The sequence below is a fragment of the Mercurialis annua genome, linkage group LG1-X, assembly GCF_937616625.2.
Source record: "Mercurialis annua linkage group LG1-X, ddMerAnnu1.2, whole genome shotgun sequence".
Lineage (NCBI taxonomy): Eukaryota > Viridiplantae > Streptophyta > Magnoliopsida > Malpighiales > Euphorbiaceae > Mercurialis > Mercurialis annua.
Window position 1 is genome coordinate 32,788,235 of NC_065570.1, and position 18,287 is coordinate 32,806,521.

The 18,287-nt window shown below is 34.8% G+C and overlaps 3 protein-coding genes across 3 annotated transcripts; 1 reads left to right on the plus strand and 2 right to left on the minus strand.

Annotated features, from left to right (window-relative positions):
• The first annotated feature begins 11,379 nt into the window (after positions 1-11,379).
• LOC126668285 (uncharacterized) lies at positions 11,380-13,921 on the plus strand. The gene is made up of 7 exons (XM_056104370.1): positions 11,380-12,102; positions 12,171-12,284; positions 12,402-12,413; positions 12,476-12,654; positions 12,735-12,858; positions 12,987-13,504; positions 13,623-13,921. Exons 1-7 carry the CDS (start codon positions 11,380-11,382, stop codon positions 13,810-13,812), a joined length of 1,860 nt encoding a protein of 619 aa, XP_055960345.1. The 3' UTR covers positions 13,813-13,921.
• Positions 13,922-14,464: 543 nt separating this feature from the next.
• Positions 14,465-14,902, minus strand: LOC130015012 (uncharacterized). The gene has a single exon (XM_056104372.1). The coding sequence runs from the start codon at positions 14,900-14,902 to the stop codon at positions 14,465-14,467; it is 438 nt and encodes a 145-aa protein (XP_055960347.1).
• Positions 14,903-14,956: 54 nt separating this feature from the next.
• LOC126682186 (uncharacterized) lies at positions 14,957-16,816 on the minus strand. The gene has a single exon (XM_050377783.2). The coding sequence runs from the start codon at positions 16,814-16,816 to the stop codon at positions 14,957-14,959; it is 1,860 nt and encodes a 619-aa protein (XP_050233740.2).
• Positions 16,817-18,287: the final 1,471 nt, after the last annotated feature.

Sequence of the window (18,287 nt, forward strand, 5' to 3'; positions counted from 1 at the left end):
AAAATTTGGAGGCACTATTTGTACGGTGCGACTTGCGAGATCTTTACTGATCATAAGAGTCTGAAGTACATCTTTGATCAGCGTGAGTTAAATCTGAGGCAGCGAAGATGGTTGGAATTACTGAAAGACTACGATTGTTCTATTCAGTACCATCCGGGTAAGGCTAATGTGGTAGCCGATGCGTTGAGTCGCAAGTCTTCGGGCAGTTTGGCCCATATTTCTGAGGTTGGGCGGAGACCCATGATTCGCGAGTGGCATGGTTTGTTAGCTTCGGGTTACAGGTTTCAGGTTTCACAGAATGGCTGTTTGTTGGCATAGTTGCAAGTGCAACCGGTTTTGATTGATAGGATCAAAGCTTCACAAGCTGATGATCCACAATTGAAACAGATTATGGATGAGATCCATCTGGATGGGAATTCTGAGTTTGTTCTGGCGGATGGAGTTCTCAGGTACGGTTCTCGACTGTGTGTTCCGGATTCAGATGGTTTGAGAGACCAGATTCTGGAAGAAGCGCACAAGTCATCTTACAGTGTTCATCCGGGTTCTACCAAGATGTACCATGATCTCAAGGGTACGTACTGGTGGAGCGGAATGAAAAAGGATGTTGCAGAGTTTGTGTCTAAGTGTTTGACTTGCCAGTAGGTAAAGTTAGAGCATCAGAGACCGTTTGGATATCTGCAACCGCTACCTATTCCAGAGTGGAAATGGGAGCGAATCGCTATGGATTTCGTGGTTGGCTTGCCATGTACCCGACATGGGTATGATTCAATTTGGGTGATAGTTGACCGTTTGACCAAGTCAGCTCACTTCTTACCGATCAAGGTTACTTACCAGGCTTCGAAGTTGGCACAGTTGTACATCGATCAAATTGTGAGTCTCCATGGTGTACCAGTGTCGATAGTTTCGGACAGAGGTTCAGTTTTCACCTCTCGATTTTGGAAGGCGATGCAGGAATCTTTGGGTACGAGATTGGATTTTAGTACTGCTTTTCATCCTCAGACTGACGGTCAGTCTGAGAGGACTATTCAGACTTTGGAGGACATGCTCAGGATGTGTGTTCTAGATTTTCAGGGTAGCTGGGATACTCATTTGCCTTTGATTGAGTTTTCCTACAACAACAGTTACCATGCTAGTATCGAGATGGCACCTTATGAGGCTTTGTACGGGCGCAAGTGTCGATCTCCTATCTGCTGGGAGGAGGTTGGCGAGCGCAAGCTTTCGGGAGCAGAGATTATTAAGATTACCTCAGAGAAGGTACCATTGATCAAGCGGAGACTGGAGACAGCTTTTAGTCGGCATAAGAGTTATGCTGATCCGAAGAGGAAAGACATGGAGTTTCGGGTTGGAGATTTCGTGTTTCTTCAGGTTTCGCCTATGAAGGGCGTTGTGCGTTTTGGTGTTAAGGGGAAGTTAGCACCGAGGTATGTTGGTCCGTATGAGATTATTGAGCGTATTGGAGCAGTGGCGTACAAGTTAGCGTTGCCACCAGATATGTCGTTGGTTCACCCAGTGTTTCACATTTCCATGTTGAGGAAGTGTGTTTCTGACCCTTCTCAAGTGATTGTACCACAGAGTGTTGAGGTTGACCAAGAGCTGTCTTATGAGGAACAGCCTGTCGAGATTGTCGATACACAGGTGCGTAAGTTACGGAACAAAGAGATTTCGATGGTCAAGGTTCTGTGGCGGAATCACTCCGTAGAAGAATGCACTTGGGAGACGGAGTCCGACATGAGGAACCGTTTTCCTTTCCTCTTTCCTTGAGGTACGTTGGTATTGTTTGTTGCTTTTATGCCATGTTAGTACTTTGGGTTATGTGTGTATTTATGTGCTACTTGGTGAGTGATATTTTGGGCATTTGTACTATGTGAATTATTTTGATGTGTTTATGTGAGTTGTTGTTTAGTTTTGTTGTTGTAAAATCGAGGACGATTTTGTTTTTAAGTTGGAGAGAATGTAACACCCCGTATTTTTTCTAACTTGTTCCGTTAGCCCAAACGATACCTTGGGTTCATTGAGTGGTTCGACCACTTAGATTCGCGTGTCGAAGGTTCCAAACCTTTTAAAATGTGTTTTAAGATGTATTAGAAGTAACCTCGGAGTTTGAAACGTTTTCGATTTAAATTTCAAAATCTCAAAATTTCATCGGAGGCAGTAGCATTTCGCGGGCGCGATATGCATGAATCACGGGCGCGATTCATGTATCGCGGGTGCGAAGGAGGTGTAGCGGGCGCGATGCGTGCACTGTGCAGTTCGCTGATTTCTATTTAAACTCACCTAATTCGACCTAAACTGATTTTACACTTTTCTAAAAACCCTAAAACGGCACATACTCTCTGATTTTCATATTCCACCTATTCCTAAGCCTATGGTGATCATTAGTAAGTATTTTCATCATTTCTTTAAGGTTTAATTCATGTTTTATCTATCCTTGGGTTGTGTGCTCATTAGCTTTGGGTTGTTGTTCGTTCTTAGGCTGATTTGGATTGTTTTTATTGCTGGGTTTTCTTGTTGTGTGTTATCTCAAAAGGTTAGTAGATCTAATCCCTTATTTTGTGTTGTTAAGATTGTTAGCTTTTCGATTGGATTCGATACATTGGGTGGTTTGAGTATATTTTCTGTTTGTATTGATTTTAAATCTGTAAATGGTTGATCTAAGGTGTTATTGGCTTGTTCATATTACTTGTAACTTGGGTGGTTTGGTTTAGATGTTACAATTGAAAGGTTTATCAAATTGCTAACATTTTTGTGTTGTAAATTCTGTTTTGAAACTCTATTCAAATCTGGAAATTTCAAGCGAATGAATCATAGGGTGTTAGATACTTAACAATACTTTGGGTGGCTTGGAGAAATCGTTTAAGTAGATTAGTGTTGCATTTGATTAAAGCTTTTGGGCTAAACTCTCTTTCGATTTAAAAACTAAATCTGGAAATTTCTTTTAAAAAGGTTAAAAGGGTGTTTGTTAACAATTGTTTCATTGAGTGATTTGAGGTAATTGTCTAATGGCTAAAACATATGTTAAATATGGTTTTGATGGTTTAAATTGCTGTTTTAAGAACATATATATGTGGTTGGAAATTTGTAAGTTTAAGAATTTATTTTATAAAGTAAAATCGAATACTTTGGGTCTCTTTTGGTTTGGCTTAATTTGCTAAGTGTTGTGGTTTTGCCCTAGCTTTGAGACATACTTAGGGTGATTTTAATCAAGTTACTAAGGGCTGGAAATTATTTACTAATTGGTTTTAACTTATTTCAGGATGTTAGTTCTATCTTAGGTTGTGGTTTGATTTTGATTAAACTATATAAGGCATATAAGAGTGTTATTTGTCATGTAAGGTTTTGATTAATTTATTCTATTTTCAAGTTGATACTTAAAAGATGTTGAATCTTATTGATTCTATTTAAGGTGTTATATTTCAATGTACTTGGGGTGCTACTTCCTAAGTGTTAGCAAGCTTAATTGTTTATGGAATTATTAAGTTTCGGTGTGAGTTCTTATTTAAAAACTGAATTTGGTTTCATTTAAGGTTTGATTAAAGACTTTGGCTTTAAATTTGGTTTATGGTTGGGTCGGGTTAGACGTGGTCTTCCGACATGTTGTGTTAGGCTATACTGCAGTAAGGCCAACACACTACTTTGGGAACTGTTATTGTTTAGAAGATTATTTAAGTATGTAAGACTTTGGTTTTGTTTTTTTTAAAGATATGATGTCACGACCCATTTTCATGAATCGCGACCGGCGCTAGGGTATGGGTAATGTAGTACCAAAACCCGTAGCTAGCCTTTCAATTAACAATATAAACACATAAACCTGCAGGAAACCAATGCTCGGGGGCAACCGAGACTTCAGCCTAAATCTAGCAGTTATGATATTCAACAGTTAATATAACATGCTTATCCAATTCCGAGTCTAAAATAGATTTATCATAAACCAATGTAAATAATATAACATGCCAAAGCAATATAACCAGTCGAACCAATCCGACGGAATATATAAAAATAATAAAGACGTCTAGTTACTACTGCGGTCTTTGAATTAAACAGTTTTACAATTTATTAAAAATAAAAGGAACCTCCGAGGAAAGTAAATGCGGAGATCACCAGACTCTCTCAGATCATAACCCTGGGAAAAATTAGGAAAACAACGGGGTCAGATATACTGAGATGAGTTCATACCACTATTTACATTTATTAAGTGGAAAACCTTTAAAACGTTTAAAACATTTAATAACGATATTACAGATAATAGTTGGAACCCTAATCCACAATTCTAAATAATAATCATAATCCAATAGGTCTGGTCCCGAGAGCTGAGCTACACCGAGTTACCACTGACCACACTTATACCAGAGTCCCGAGAGCTGAGCTACACCGAGTTACTCTACCTGGTCCCGAGAGCTATGCTCACACCGAGTTACCACATTTCCATATATACCTTACCCAGATCAATACCGGTGCGCACGCAGTCCTAATGATGCCCATTAGGTAGCATGTTCCAACTAGAAGCCATAATATAAAAACAGTTCGAAATATACGTACAGTATATATATTTAATATTAAAATAACAATTTACTTAATAAAGCGGTAAATAGTAAATATAAACTCACTGCTTGCTACTCCACGTGAAACCGGCAAGCAACTAATCCTGGTTCGCCTCTGAAGCACGAACAGTAGACGGGTCTAGACAAATAAAATAATAATTAAAAACAGACCCTAACTCTAGAGAGTACTAGACACCACATAAGACTAGCACAATAAACACGTCGTAAATAAACAATCCAAAACAACACAAATATATCCAAAAGGTAATAAAGCCCAATTAATATAAGTCTATTGAGTTCTCGTTTAAAATCCAATTTATAAATATTACTTAATAACTTTAAATAATAAATAATTTCCAAATAATGGGTTAGCCGAGTTACCAATAACTACCAAGCTAACCTCACTTGTCGGGTGACCCAAGTCTAACCCGATTCAAAACGTTTATCGAATATAAACCCGAGTTTATATTTATAAAATAATTCCATAAAATAATAAACCATTTAAAAAGCGGAACTCAATAACTTCAATTCAAAGTAACCCAAGTTACAAATCAAAACTTAATTAAATAAGTCAAATAAAAGTTTAGGGACTAAATTGCACTTTAGCGAATTAGGGACTAAACTGTACTTTTGCCATTTAGGGACTAAATTGTAATTTAGCTAATTTGATATCCAAATACAATTTAATAGCTCTTGTTTTATAATTAAAACAAAATATAAAGTTATTAACCAAAAACTTATTTAAATAAGTTATAAAACTCGTTTAGGGACTAAATTGTAATTTTACCATTTTCGTGTTAAATTGACATACGAATATAATACAATTACCCGAGTAATTATGTTTAACTTAGATTATAAAAATCTCGTAAAAATATCAATTGTAATTTATAATCAATTACAAGTTATTATAGAATATAAGTAACTTAAGAACCTAATCATTTCAAACTAAAAAGATGGTGACCAAAATGGCATATTTATCATCTTCCTCAATCAAACAAGAACAAACCCGCCAAAATGAACCTTGCAGCAAACATAATTTCCAAGCCAAAACCATAAGATTCAAAACCAAATATTCACACACCCTAAGCTATTAAGATTCATGCTATCAATTATCAATCCAAGAACAACACAATACATTACCAATACCATCTTAAACATCAAGCATCAAGAATCTAACAAAACGTTACTGTCAAATCCTAACTTTCCGAGGACGAAGAACGAAATGGAAGAAAATGAATCGATTACTCAATGAAATCATAAGATAACAATAACCCAAGAGATCTATAACTTCCAAACAATCAAAATCATGGCAACAAGAAAGAAACCCATCGGCAGTAAGCATCAAAACATGAAACAGAATATACACAAACAAAAGCGGTAAACCGAACGGCAATAGAACGAGATCAACGGCGTACCGTTAAGCGAAGCGAACGAATTGAATCGAAGGTATACGAGTCTAGAACGCCTGAGATCAAACGGTTTCAGTATCGATCTAGAAACGAACACACACGGATCAGAAAATCAAAACGTGTTCAAGCATGAAATCTGAAATGCAAAGTGGTCAAGAACACTTACCACGGGGCTGACTTTGGATCAGAAATTGGAGAGGAAAACCAAGGAGAAAAACGAAAAGATTTGAGACAAGAGATTGCTGAATATGTAGGAAAGGAAAATGAGAAACCAAATCAGCTGGAAAAGGAAAGAAATCAGAGTAGTAATGGCAGAAATTAAGCCTCCCTAAACAGACGTTACAAGTCTCGAACGAGACTCAGCAAAACTGCTGAGGTCTCGTTTGAGACAGCCTGGTCTCGTACGAGACCAGGGCAGGAAAGAAGAGGTCTCGTACGAGACCTTCAGGTCTCGTACGAGACCAAACATAATCAGGTCTCAAAATGAGACCTGATGACCAAGAAAGGTGGTTCAACCCTCCGGTTGAACCACAAACCAAACCGGAAGACGAATATCACAAAAACAAAGTAAAACGACCAGAAAACCACCGGAAAACTTACGGAAAAATAATATAAAATACACGGGATATTACATATGAACTCACCTAAACTGAACTTGCCTTATTTGGATAATTAGTTGTATGGATGTTTAGTTGTACTTTGATTACCTTGTTTGATTGTTGGTTGCAATGCTAGTCCTATGTGGAGTCTAGTATTCTTAGAGATAGGGGTTGTTCGGAATTTAACTTATATTATGTTTTAGACCCGTCGACTGCTCGTCCTATGTGGATATTTGAAACGTTTGGATTTGTTTCGTAACGTTTTAAACGTTTGGCTTAAATCGCTAAAATGGGTAAACATATGGATTTGTTTTGTAACGTTTGCAAACGTTTGGATTAAATCGCTAAAAAGGTGAAACGTTTGGTTTTGTTTCGTAACGTTTTAAAACTTTGGATTTGTTTTGTAATGTTTATAAATGTATGGCTTAAATTGCTAAAACATGAAACGTTTGGATCTGTTTCGTAAAGTTTTAAACTTTTGGTTTTGTTTCGTAACGTTTATAAATGTTCGGCTTATATCGGTAAAAAGGTGAAGCGTTTGGATTTATTTCGTAACGTTGGTAAACGTTTGGCTTAAATTGCTAATAAGGGGAAACGTTTGGATTTGTTTCGTAACGTTTGCAAACGTTTGGCTTAAATCGCTAAAAATGTGAGACGTTTGGTTTTGTTCCGTAACCACTACTAGAAAAACTGGTTTTAGTGAAGGAAATTTGAGACGCAAAAAATCGGTCACAAATTTGTGACGGATTAGTGAAGGTTTTGTGACGGATTTTAAATTTATGACGAATTTGTGATGAAAATTTCCGTCACAAAAATTACGACAAAAATTTCCATCACAAATCCGTCACAAATATTTGTGACGGAAAATCCATCACAAAACTGTCACAAGTTGTGACGGATTTGTAATAGTTTTGCTGTCATAAATATGTGTTAAATTTTCAAATTGTTATTGTCCGTCACAATTCCTTCACAAAGTTGTGAGGGACTGTGACGGTTCCTTATTTCCGTCTTAATTTAAGGAAGTAATTATTATTTTCTACCAAAGTTGTCTATTTCCTAGAGTGAGAAATTATTCTAAAACAGTTAGGGTTTTTCCTACTGCCGTTTCCTCTCATTTCACGATTTCAATGTTAGGGTTTCTGGCACAATTGAAGTTTTCATGAATTTAATGTAAGGGTTTTAGGCACAAGAACAAGTCTTCTCTTCGCTTATCACTTCTCTGCCACTGTTGTTTCGTCTTCTCCGCCGCTGACTCCGTTCCTCCGCTTCTGCTATTTCTGACATTTGCCTCTTTAACTACCTCTCTTTGTTCTCATCTGTTTCATACCTTCAATTGATTTAGGTACTTTCTTCTCTTAATTGTTTTCACACACTTCGTGCATAGTTATCTGTTGCTTATTGTTTTAGTTTTTTTTAGGAAAAATGTTTCAATTCTTAATTTTTGACCATCTCTTAAAAATTTAAGGGTTAATTTCTAAAAAAATCACGGACTTTACACGAAGTTTCATTTTAATCATGACCTTTAAAAGTTGCCATTTAAAGGCACGAACTTTTATTTTGTTTCAAGTCTATCATTTCAGTGTATTTTTGTTGACTAAATTCTTCAATAAATCATTAATGAAAGACCCAAATTATAAATCGACATTAAATCTTATTATCTTTTAGTTATAGTATATAGGATTAGGAATTTTTAGTTCGATAAAATACATCGGATTTTACTTTGACGATAGATTTGAAACAAAATGAAAGTTCGTGCCTTTAAATGACAACTTTTAAAGTTCATGATTAAAATGAAACTTCGTGTAAAGTTCGTGATTTTTTTAGAAATTAACCCAAAATTAAATGGCATATTTTGCTTCAGTATTTAAGTTTTGGCTATCATCTTATTCTTGATAGGTGAGATCAGGTGATTATAGTGAAGGATATGTTGGTTCAGGTTGGTCTACTTCATCCCCTATTCTCATTTAGCATTCAAATCCTTGATTTGATTTTATGACTCTATTTTAATTTGATTATCTTGTCCCTTTTGACCTAAATCTTATTTGTCTTATTTAATTTTGAATGTGTTTGTTATTTTGATAAATGCACTATTTTCTTGGCGAAAATGCTGATTTCATTCAAATATGAGACTATGGCTTCATAATCACTAAGTTTGTAATTTTATAATAATGAAATGATTTGTTATTAACTGGATTATTTCATAGAGAAAATGTCACCATATACCCCAAAATCTGAAAAGTTTATGTTAGTGACCCAACATAATATTTTTAGCAAAAATCCCTCTTTTTTAATTTTCTATTTTCAGCTCTACCTCTTTTTTAGGCAAGTTACTTAAATAACCCTGTCTATAGTAGCTGCTTTACAATTGCTATAGTGTACTTCATACACTCAATTTTTTCCCCCCACTTTCTCTTCTCCTCTACGTTTTTTCCCTCACTTCCTCCATTACTCCATTTTCTCACTATCTTCTCTTTCCCATTATCTGCGAAAATCACTCAGCACAAACCTCTGTTTTTGTTATTAAATCATTATCAATGGCTCATACACGTTCTTCAAAACCGATTCCTAAAAAAGCTCTGAATATGAAACCGAAGAAAGCGGTTTCTAAGAAGAAGAAGGGCGAATCAAGCAATGTGAAGGATAAAGTTCAACAAGAATCTGTCTCTGGTGAAGGAGTAATCCGACAATCTCCTCCTTCTCTCAAAAAGAGACATGCAACCGAAATTACTAAGCCAAAGAAGAAGCAAAAAGTGATTTCAATCTCTGAACCAAAACGGCGAAGTCCTAAGGTACTGTTCTTGATTTTATTTTCAATTTTTAGGTTTTCGATTTTGTTAATTTTATGATGTTTGTTTATTTACTGATTATATGTTTGTATGTGTGATTCTATTTGATCCTTATTTGTTTCATTTTGTCATTCATTGATTTTCCCCTGATCTGGTTCAATTTAGGTTCTAATACTTAGTTTGTTTTGTTAAATTGCTTCATTCTATGTTTTAATTCTTTGTTATTGTCATTAGAATTGTTTGTGTTGTATTTTAGATTTCAATATGTAGTCCACTTTTAGGTCATATTTTGTTCATTTTTGGTTTTTATGGTGTCTGACAGTTTTATTATTTATTTTTATAGCTGTGGCAGTTAAAGCTCTTACGTGAAGATCGACTTCATTCGAAAATCGATACTTGTATGTCCTACGATACTATTTCTGAAATACAATCAACTTTGAGTCCTTTTGAGTTAGAGTTGTTTAGGAAGTCTTGTTTCGGTTATTTTCTCGATATTCCTAAGATTATGGTTCAAAACCAGATTATTCATTGTTTGTTGTTGAGGGAAGTCGAGCAATATAACAAGTCTGAGATGTGGTTTGAGGTCGGGGGTCATAGGCTGAAATTCGGTATTGAGGAGTTTGCCTTAGTGTCGGGTTTAAAATGTCACGGGAATGTCAGTAAATATGGTTACCCGACGGTGTCTAATGGAATTTTGGACAAGTATTTTGGCGGTTCGCAGTCTATTTCTAAGCAAACTCTTCGAGATATTTTTAGGTCTAAGCGTTGGGATTGTCCGGAAGATGGTTTCAAGCTTGCTTTTATGCATTTTTTGCATAACTTTTTGTTAGCTTCCCCTAAAACTGCTCGTATTCCTCTAAAAGATTTTGATGTTGTTGATTCCGATGACTTGAATGACTACCCGTGGGGTGTTGATGTTTTTAAATATACTTTTGATTCTTTGTCCACTAAGGCTGTTTTTGGTTCGGGTAGTCTTAGGGAATCTAAACACATCTACAAATACTGTCTTCAAGGTTGTCCTCTTGTGTTTCTTTGTTGGTTTTATGAATGTTGTCCGAAGGTGCAAAATTCCTTTGTTCAGTTGGTCAATGAAGCTGCCATTCCTCGCATTTTGAAGTGGCAAGCTTTCTTTTTTCCTTTTTACATCCCAGTTGATAGAGATCTTTTTGATGAAGTTTATTCTGAGAAGGTTTGTCTCTATTTTCATTAATTTTCTGTTTAACTTTTTTATTAATCTGTGGTCATAAATGGTTAATATTAGGTTCATATTTGGTTTTAATGCTTCAGGTGAATCTGCGGTCCATTGTTCCAACATCTGCTGAATGGAAAACCCTTCCTTTAGGTGACTTTTTCAAAAGTTTCAAAGGGAAGGGGAAGTCTAGTGATGGTTCTGGATCTAGCAAAGAGGTTGGTGCTAAAGATGGCTATTGTCCGGCATTACTTGTTACAGATGATTTGGATGAAAGGAATAAATCTAATGATTTAGGCGCTATAGAAGAGAAGTTCCAACTCATTTTTACTGGTCATAAGAAAATCCAGTCTGAAATTTCTGAGTTTAAACGCCTTATTAGTAGTCAAGTTTCCAAAGTGTTAAGCGTTGTGAAACGGTTGTGTTTAAAGATTAATTTAGATGTTGCTTCTGAAAAGGTAATGTATTTTCATTCAATTTATAATTTTCTTTTTATGTTTTCTGTTTGTTTTAAGGAATAATTTTATTAATCATTGTTCATTCATTTATAATTCTTATTTCTATCTAGGTTGATGGTTTGTCCACTTCGAAGAAAGATGCTACCTCCTCTCGTGACGATAACGGTAGTGATAGTGATGAGACGTACGTTGCTGGTAAAAAGCCTGTCTCTAAAGATCCTACCGACTTAGCTAAGTCTTCTTCTGACGATTCTGAGCCTATTTTGAAGGTTTAGCTATATTCAAGTTTGTGTTATTTCAGTTTATGTTTTTTGAACTGAATGTTAACTATATATGAACTAAATATGAACCATGTTTTGTTTATCAGGTTGTCAGCAAAAACCAGCAACAATCTTCGAGCATGCATATTTCTAGGTCTGTAAAAGAACAAAAAATAGATTTTGCTGCTGAGGATAATCCTAAAAAAGATAGCTTTAATGCTAGCTTTATTGGAGTTGAGCAAGGCGTTAAGGATTCTGTCAGCCGATCAAATTTTACACCGGAGAAAGAATATGCTAACAAGTTTGTGTCTGTAAATGCAAATACTGAGGATAAGCGCTCCGATGATATGCCATTGAGCGAAAAAGCTGCAAATGAATATGCGGCTGATGAGAAGGCTGCTAATGAAGTTTCAGTTGACGTTGATTGCGATGGTTCTTCATCGGACGCCACAATTTCAGACAAGGCTGGTGAATTTTCAAGTGCCTATATTGAGAATACTGCAACTTATGGTATCGCGGATTCCGTAAATGCAAACATTGAGGATAAGCGCTCCGATGACAAGACATTGAATGAAAAAACTGCAAATGAAGATGCCGCTGATGTGAAGGCTGCTAATGAAGGGGCTATCGATGGGGATGGCGATGGTTTTTTTTTGGAGGCCACGATTTCGGAGAAGATTGATCGTAAAGTTGATGACATTGAAACTGCCAATATTGAGAATGCTGCAACTGATGGTGTTGCTGATTGTGCAAATTTTGTTTTTCCTACGGATGTTGGGACATCTACTGGCATCGATATGCTCGCTAATATTGTTACACAAAAAAAATTGAATTCTGTTGTTGGAGCTTCTGTTTCTAATGAGGTATATTTTCTAATTTGTTATTTTTTTTCAATTTTTTTCTGTTATTTATCACTTATTCAATTTGACAGGTTCCTGTCCGACCTCTATCTATAATTGATTCCCCAACTTGGAATATATCTGCTGAGGTTTTTGATCAAACGCTTGAAAATGCGATGGCTTCTTTGGCTGAAAGGCAGTCACAGGTTAAAACTAAACATTACTGTTTTTCCAAGTATTAGTATGGTATACATTTAGTACATATTTAGTTCATATCAGGTTACTAAAACTCTTTTTAATGCTTTTGTACGTTTCTTATGTAGATTTTAATTTTGGTACTTATTCTCTATACCCTTCTCTTCTGATGATTTATTATCAATTGCTTTATTCAATTTAGTTTACACTTAATTGGTTTCCTATTATGTTTTTGCTTTCTTTAGGTTGTATTGTACCGAAGGACAGTGTCGGTAGTGTTTGTATTTGTCCTTTTGATGAAAATAGTAATATGTTTTCTCATGTGAGTAAACACAAGGCTTTCTTGAAATGGATTGAAGAAGGACATGTTAAGAGTTTCAAGTTAGTATCATAATATATGTTACTTTAATTTTTTGTTTTATTATTTATACTTATGTAATTTTGTGTGTGTATGTTTTTAGGAAGAAAATTTACGACGAAGCGCATGTTTCATTGAGTCCTCGCCTTCGTCTTGGTGTCGCTGAAATTGAAAAGAAAATTTGGTTTTATAATCTTTATAAGCCTGGTCAGCCAATTGACAGCAGTGTATGTGTTTTCGATTTTTTCGCGTTTGTTTTTCCGTTTTTAAAATTATTAATTATATATATGCCAGTTACAATAACCACATATGAACCTTATGTCAACTTAAGTTTCTGCATCTTGTTTCTTTTCAGCATGTTGATATACTGTTTTACTACCTAAGGAAAAAGGTGAAATTAGGACATGCTGTGAGCACTAGAATCACAACCACAGATAATCGGTTCGATCAACTAATTCAAGAGGTTTATAATCAATATCTGAAAAAGAGAGACAAGAATGTTGTATCTTCTAAGAGCTCAGTTGCCAAACACATTATGGGTGGTTCCATGAGATGTAATACAAAATGGTCTGAAGTCGATGATGTTTTGTTTCCAATCAATTGTGGGAAACAGTGGCACTGGATTCTTGCTCGTCTGAATATCAAGCAACGCTGTATTTATGTCTATAATTCGTTGAGATCAGCTCGACATGAGAGAGCGCTTCTTTTTTATGTTGATTGCTACAGCGAGCTGCTTCCCTTGTTTTTTGAAGCGATTGATCTGTTTTCCTCTCGCGATGATATAGACATTAACAGCGGTCCGTATGCAGGACTGACATCAGCCAATCCGATTCGAATCGAGCATGTGCCCGATCTTCCCGTTCAAACAGACCTGTAAGTTTATTGAGCTGTAATTTTTTTAATTGTTTATAACTTAATAATGTCTTAATATGAACTGCTTAGTAACTAAACTAATTATTTGGTTTTCTTATTTTTTTGTTTCTTTTTGTAGTGATTGTGGAGTTCATATGTTCTGTGCTGCCGAGGCTTTTGTGGCTGGCAAAGTTTTGGGTGGCGATTTTAATATTAAAGAACAACGGACTCGGCTTGCTTCCTCGTTTTACACATATGCAATGTGGAAAGACGAATATTCTGCCATAAGTGAAGACGAAGCTCCTCCAAAAATGAATAGGAATGATTAGTGTTTTTAAATTTCAGTTCTTTATTTGGATTTTGGAAATTTTATTTGGTTGAATGTTCCGTATTTTCATACGATGAAATTGTTTATCTTGTTTCTATTGTCTTACAGATTCGATGGTTTTTAATTCTATTTTTTTAAGCTTTTATTCCAATTGACCTTTATGGTTGTCTTATTTTTTATTATAGATATGAATAACTCTTATAATTGAAATGTATATGATGTCTATAAAACCAAAAATTAACCTTATTTGAACCTGATGTGAACCTATATCATTGAACTACTTTACTTTAATTTTTAATAAAATTTGTCTTACTTTGATATTTTATAGATACAATTGTGAGATTTAGTGTAATATACAAATTGAATCTTTTTTAAATGAAATATTTGGCAGACTATAAAACCAAAAATCTACCTTATATGAACCTGATGTGAACCTACATCAAATGAACTACTTTAATTCAATTTTAAATAAAATTTGTCTTGTTGCTCATTACAATCTTATATTACATTCCATATAGAGAGAATTTTGAGATTTAGTGTACTATAAGAATTTAATAACTGTTTTAAATTGAAATGTAAATTGATAGTCTTTAAAACTGAAAAACAACCTGATTTAAACCATATGTGAACCTCAAACAATACCACATACTGAACTATTTTTTCTTAGGCATACTCCTACAGGTCTTCACATTATGTCCATAAGCCTTACATCTGCTGCACCTGTTATGCCCTGTAGTTTCCACACGAGACTTGAATCTTTGCTTTTTAGGTCTTCCCGACTTTGTTCTTCCTTCTGGTGGATTGACAATCTTTTGTGCTACTTCTTCTGGCACATTCCAAAGACTCTTATCTGGCACCGGATAAACTGTTTCAGCATAAGCTTTGAGTATTGTTTCTTTTGTGTAATAAGTTGAACAAAATTTGTAAGGATCTTGATATAATTCTTTGAGTATAGCCATTGCATGTGGGCAAGGAACTTCATCAATCTGGAACCTTCTGCATGTGCAATTTCTTTCTTTGAGATCTACAATAAACTTTGTTGTATGCTGAAAGACTGATTTGACATTGTCATCAGAATTTGAAACCTGCATTTGCAGTCACCCATAGAAACCATAAACGAACCATATATTAACTACATATGAACTTTACTTATTGAATATTTTATAATCAAATCTCACCACTAATTTCAGAGAGAGAATGTAATTTTCATGCAATATGTCTTCTGCTCTTTTTGATAAGGCTGTGAATGTTTGTTTTGCCAAATTTCTGTTTGTAAAGCTCCAATCTTGCACCATTGTTCGTAGGTACTCAAGTAATGTAGTGATAGGGAGATCCTTACCTGCTTTGATTCTGGAATTCATTGATTCTGCTATGTTTGTTGTCAATATTTTGTGACGGTTATTCTCGCAATGTGACCTTGCCCATTTCTTGTATCCAACAGATTCTAGATATGGCTTTAAACCTTTACACATACTGTTAATTTGCTTCATGTAGATGTCAAATGCCTCAGTTGTATAAGCTTTTGCTGCTTTATAAAATGCTTCCCGAAGCTCTTTTGTCGACTTCTTGAAGTTCTTTTTGATATTGTTGAACAAATGAAATGTACATATGACATGAGCTGAATCTGGAAAAACAGAATTGGCTGCATTCTTGATGCTTTCGTGTCTATCAGATACTATACACATGTCGATTCTCACTCCAAAGGCATCTCTAATCCTCTTCATAAACCATTCCCATGATTCATCGTTTTCAGAGTCAACTACGCAAAATGCTAAAGGAAATATCTTACCGTTTCCGTCTTGTGCACATGCCGTTAAAAGTGTTCCTCCATATGCTGAAGTAAGGAATGTGCCATCAACTGCAAATACGGGAATGCAAAATTTCCATCCTCTTATTGACGCATTTAATGCCATAAAAACATAAAGCATACTATTGTCGTCTTTTACTTCTAATCTAGTGTAAGAACCCGGATTGCTAACCTCTAGCATATATAAGTAGCTAGGTATCAATGAAAAGGATTCGTCAGCTCTCCCTCTAACTTTATCCAGAGCTACTGCCTTTGACCTATAAGCTTTCGAGTACGACATTTTAATTCCATAGTCATCCTTCATGTCTCTTTGAATATCAGCAGGTTTATAAACAGTCTTGAGGTTTATGAATTTGGACTTAATAAACTCTCCAATTACACCTGATGTTGCTTGTCTTTGATCCGATGTTCTCACAACCATTGAGCAACTATGGTTGATATTGAGTTTCCGAATGATAAAAATCTCTGTTTTTCCTTGTTTTGAAGCATTAAGTTTCCATGTACAATCTGTATCCAAACAGCTCAAGAAATACTGTCTTTCACATGATCTACATACTTTGAATTGGAAATGGTTGTTGATTGCATAAGAGCTTAAAACTGACTTCAGAACCTCTTTGTTTATGTAGGACTGCCCCTCTTTGATCTCCTTATGTCTTGGGTCAGTTATGACATGTTCATGTCTAAAGCTACTCTCGGCTTCATTTTCATCATCATTGAAATTGTTTGACATGAACTTTGCATACTGTATCACATCAGATATATCTTCCCTTTCTTTTTCAGCTGTTGATTCAATCTCATGCGCTGATTTTGCTGCACTTGCTGACTGTTGTGCGGAATGGATATCCGCATTCGACACATTGAAGGTTGTTTCAAAGAATGCTAATTCCTTTCCGGACGACTCGAATGAAATGCATAAGGGGTACATCATGCAATCCGCTGTGTTTTTTTTTAGTTCCAAGTAGAATGATAAGCTCACGTTGTCAGTAATCTTCATTGGTGGGTAATTTGATTTCACTTGATATTTGATATCCAAACAGGTTGACATATGGTTCATATTCAGTTGTTGTGACAATATTTGTAGAAATTCTGTATAATCACTCTCCTTTCTTACCAACATTCCCATTGCTTCAAAGTTTTTGTACTCCATGTTTTGGTTCCATTCTCCATTATAATGAACAAAAATCATAATATTCTCCATATCTGCATTTATATAAGATAAAAATTAAATAAATGTGATTTTTAGCAGTAATATTTTTGTTATTGAGTGTTAATTTATGTATAACAGCTATAATATGAATTCAATGTCATTCAAATCATTTTTTATCACTTTGAACTTCATTGTTGCTGACATTAATTTGTTTCATTCTTATAATCTAATAACCTATTTGAATCTGAATCAAACACAGAAAAACGCAGGTCTGAAGTCAATTTCACTTTCATTACCACTTTGATTTATTTTTAGATTTGTCTATGATAGAAATTTAATTGAAAAGCAATAGAGCAATTACTAATCAATCATAACTGTTACAATTCGAATTAATTACCTGATTGTGTTCTTGATTTCTCTTCTATTTCAATGATTGATCTGTTTCTATGTATTTGATCTTCACTTCAATTGCGATTTCAGCTCAATCTTCAGCAGCTGATTTGCGATGTTGAATCTTGTTATTTATTTTGATTATAATTTCTGTTTAGCTGATTTTGATAAGAAATATTGTTGTTGCTATATGAATCTTTGATTTTTGAGCTTGATGATCATGATTTTTCAGCTTGATAATCTTCCATTTTTGATTTGCTGAGAATTTCCTATTCAGTTAAACACGATACTATAAAGCAGGGTTAGTATAGTCATTAGCTTGTTTACATTTGTTTAATATTTAGTTATGAGGGATTTTTGCAAAGATCTGAGATCAATTGGGAGATTGTTGCTAAAAGGAAAATCTTGGGGTATAAACATAATAGGATGGTGATATTGGGGGAATTCTGTTTTTTTCCCTATTTCATATTGATGTATTTGTAAATTAACCATAATAAAATGATTCTTTTGCTTCTCTATATCTTGGATCGTGTTGAATCGAGAAAAAATATGAACTGAGATGATGGATGTCGGTTAGCTTATGCATTTTAACTATCCGGTCAGACTTGCGGACACCCCCAGCTCGCATTGTATTTTCTTTTATGATTTTGAAAGTTATAGTAGCTTTTCATATTATTTTTTTAGTTATGCACTTAAACAACTTATTCTTCTTTTCTCTTTTTAGAAATTGAGGCACAATTAAATTAGAGAAATGTTGGTTCTACTCCTCAAATTTATATCCCGGACATGTGCAGTTTGTTTATAATGATGCAAAGGTCAGTTTCTCACATCTCTTTTTATAAATCTTTATTCTTACTCCACTGAGTTTAGACTATTATGAGAACTGATTGAATGCTTTGGTCCCACATAATTTTGGAAGTTCTCAAGTTTTAGAGAGAAACTTAACGGAGGATGTATATACAGCAAAGTGGAGAGTTTATCATGTATTTGAGCTCATAATAATGTCTCATTTATGCATTTTTTTCTTAGTAAAATATTTTTTCTACAAGTAGTTAATTGTCATAAAAAGTACCTCCTTTTATTTTGATTTATCTGAGATGATTTATTAAACCTTCATGAATTATCAAAATTT

Coding starts and splice junctions, on each gene's coding strand:
- LOC130015012 (XM_056104372.1), bottom strand. CDS start 14,902: ATGCAGGTTTCAAATTCTGATGACAATGTCAAATCAGTCTTTCAGCAT.
- LOC126682186 (XM_050377783.2), bottom strand. CDS start 16,816: ATGGAGAATATTATGATTTTTGTTCATTATAATGGAGAATGGAACCAA.
- LOC126668285 (XM_056104370.1), top strand. CDS start 11,380: ATGCATATTTCTAGGTCTGTAAAAGAACAAAAAATAGATTTTGCTGCT. Junction 12,859..12,986: donor GTCAGCCAATTGACAGCAGT/GTATGTGTTTTC, acceptor GTTTCTTTTCAG/CATGTTGATATACTGTTTTA. Junction 13,505..13,622: donor CTTCCCGTTCAAACAGACCT/GTAAGTTTATTG, acceptor TTCTTTTTGTAG/TGATTGTGGAGTTCATATGT.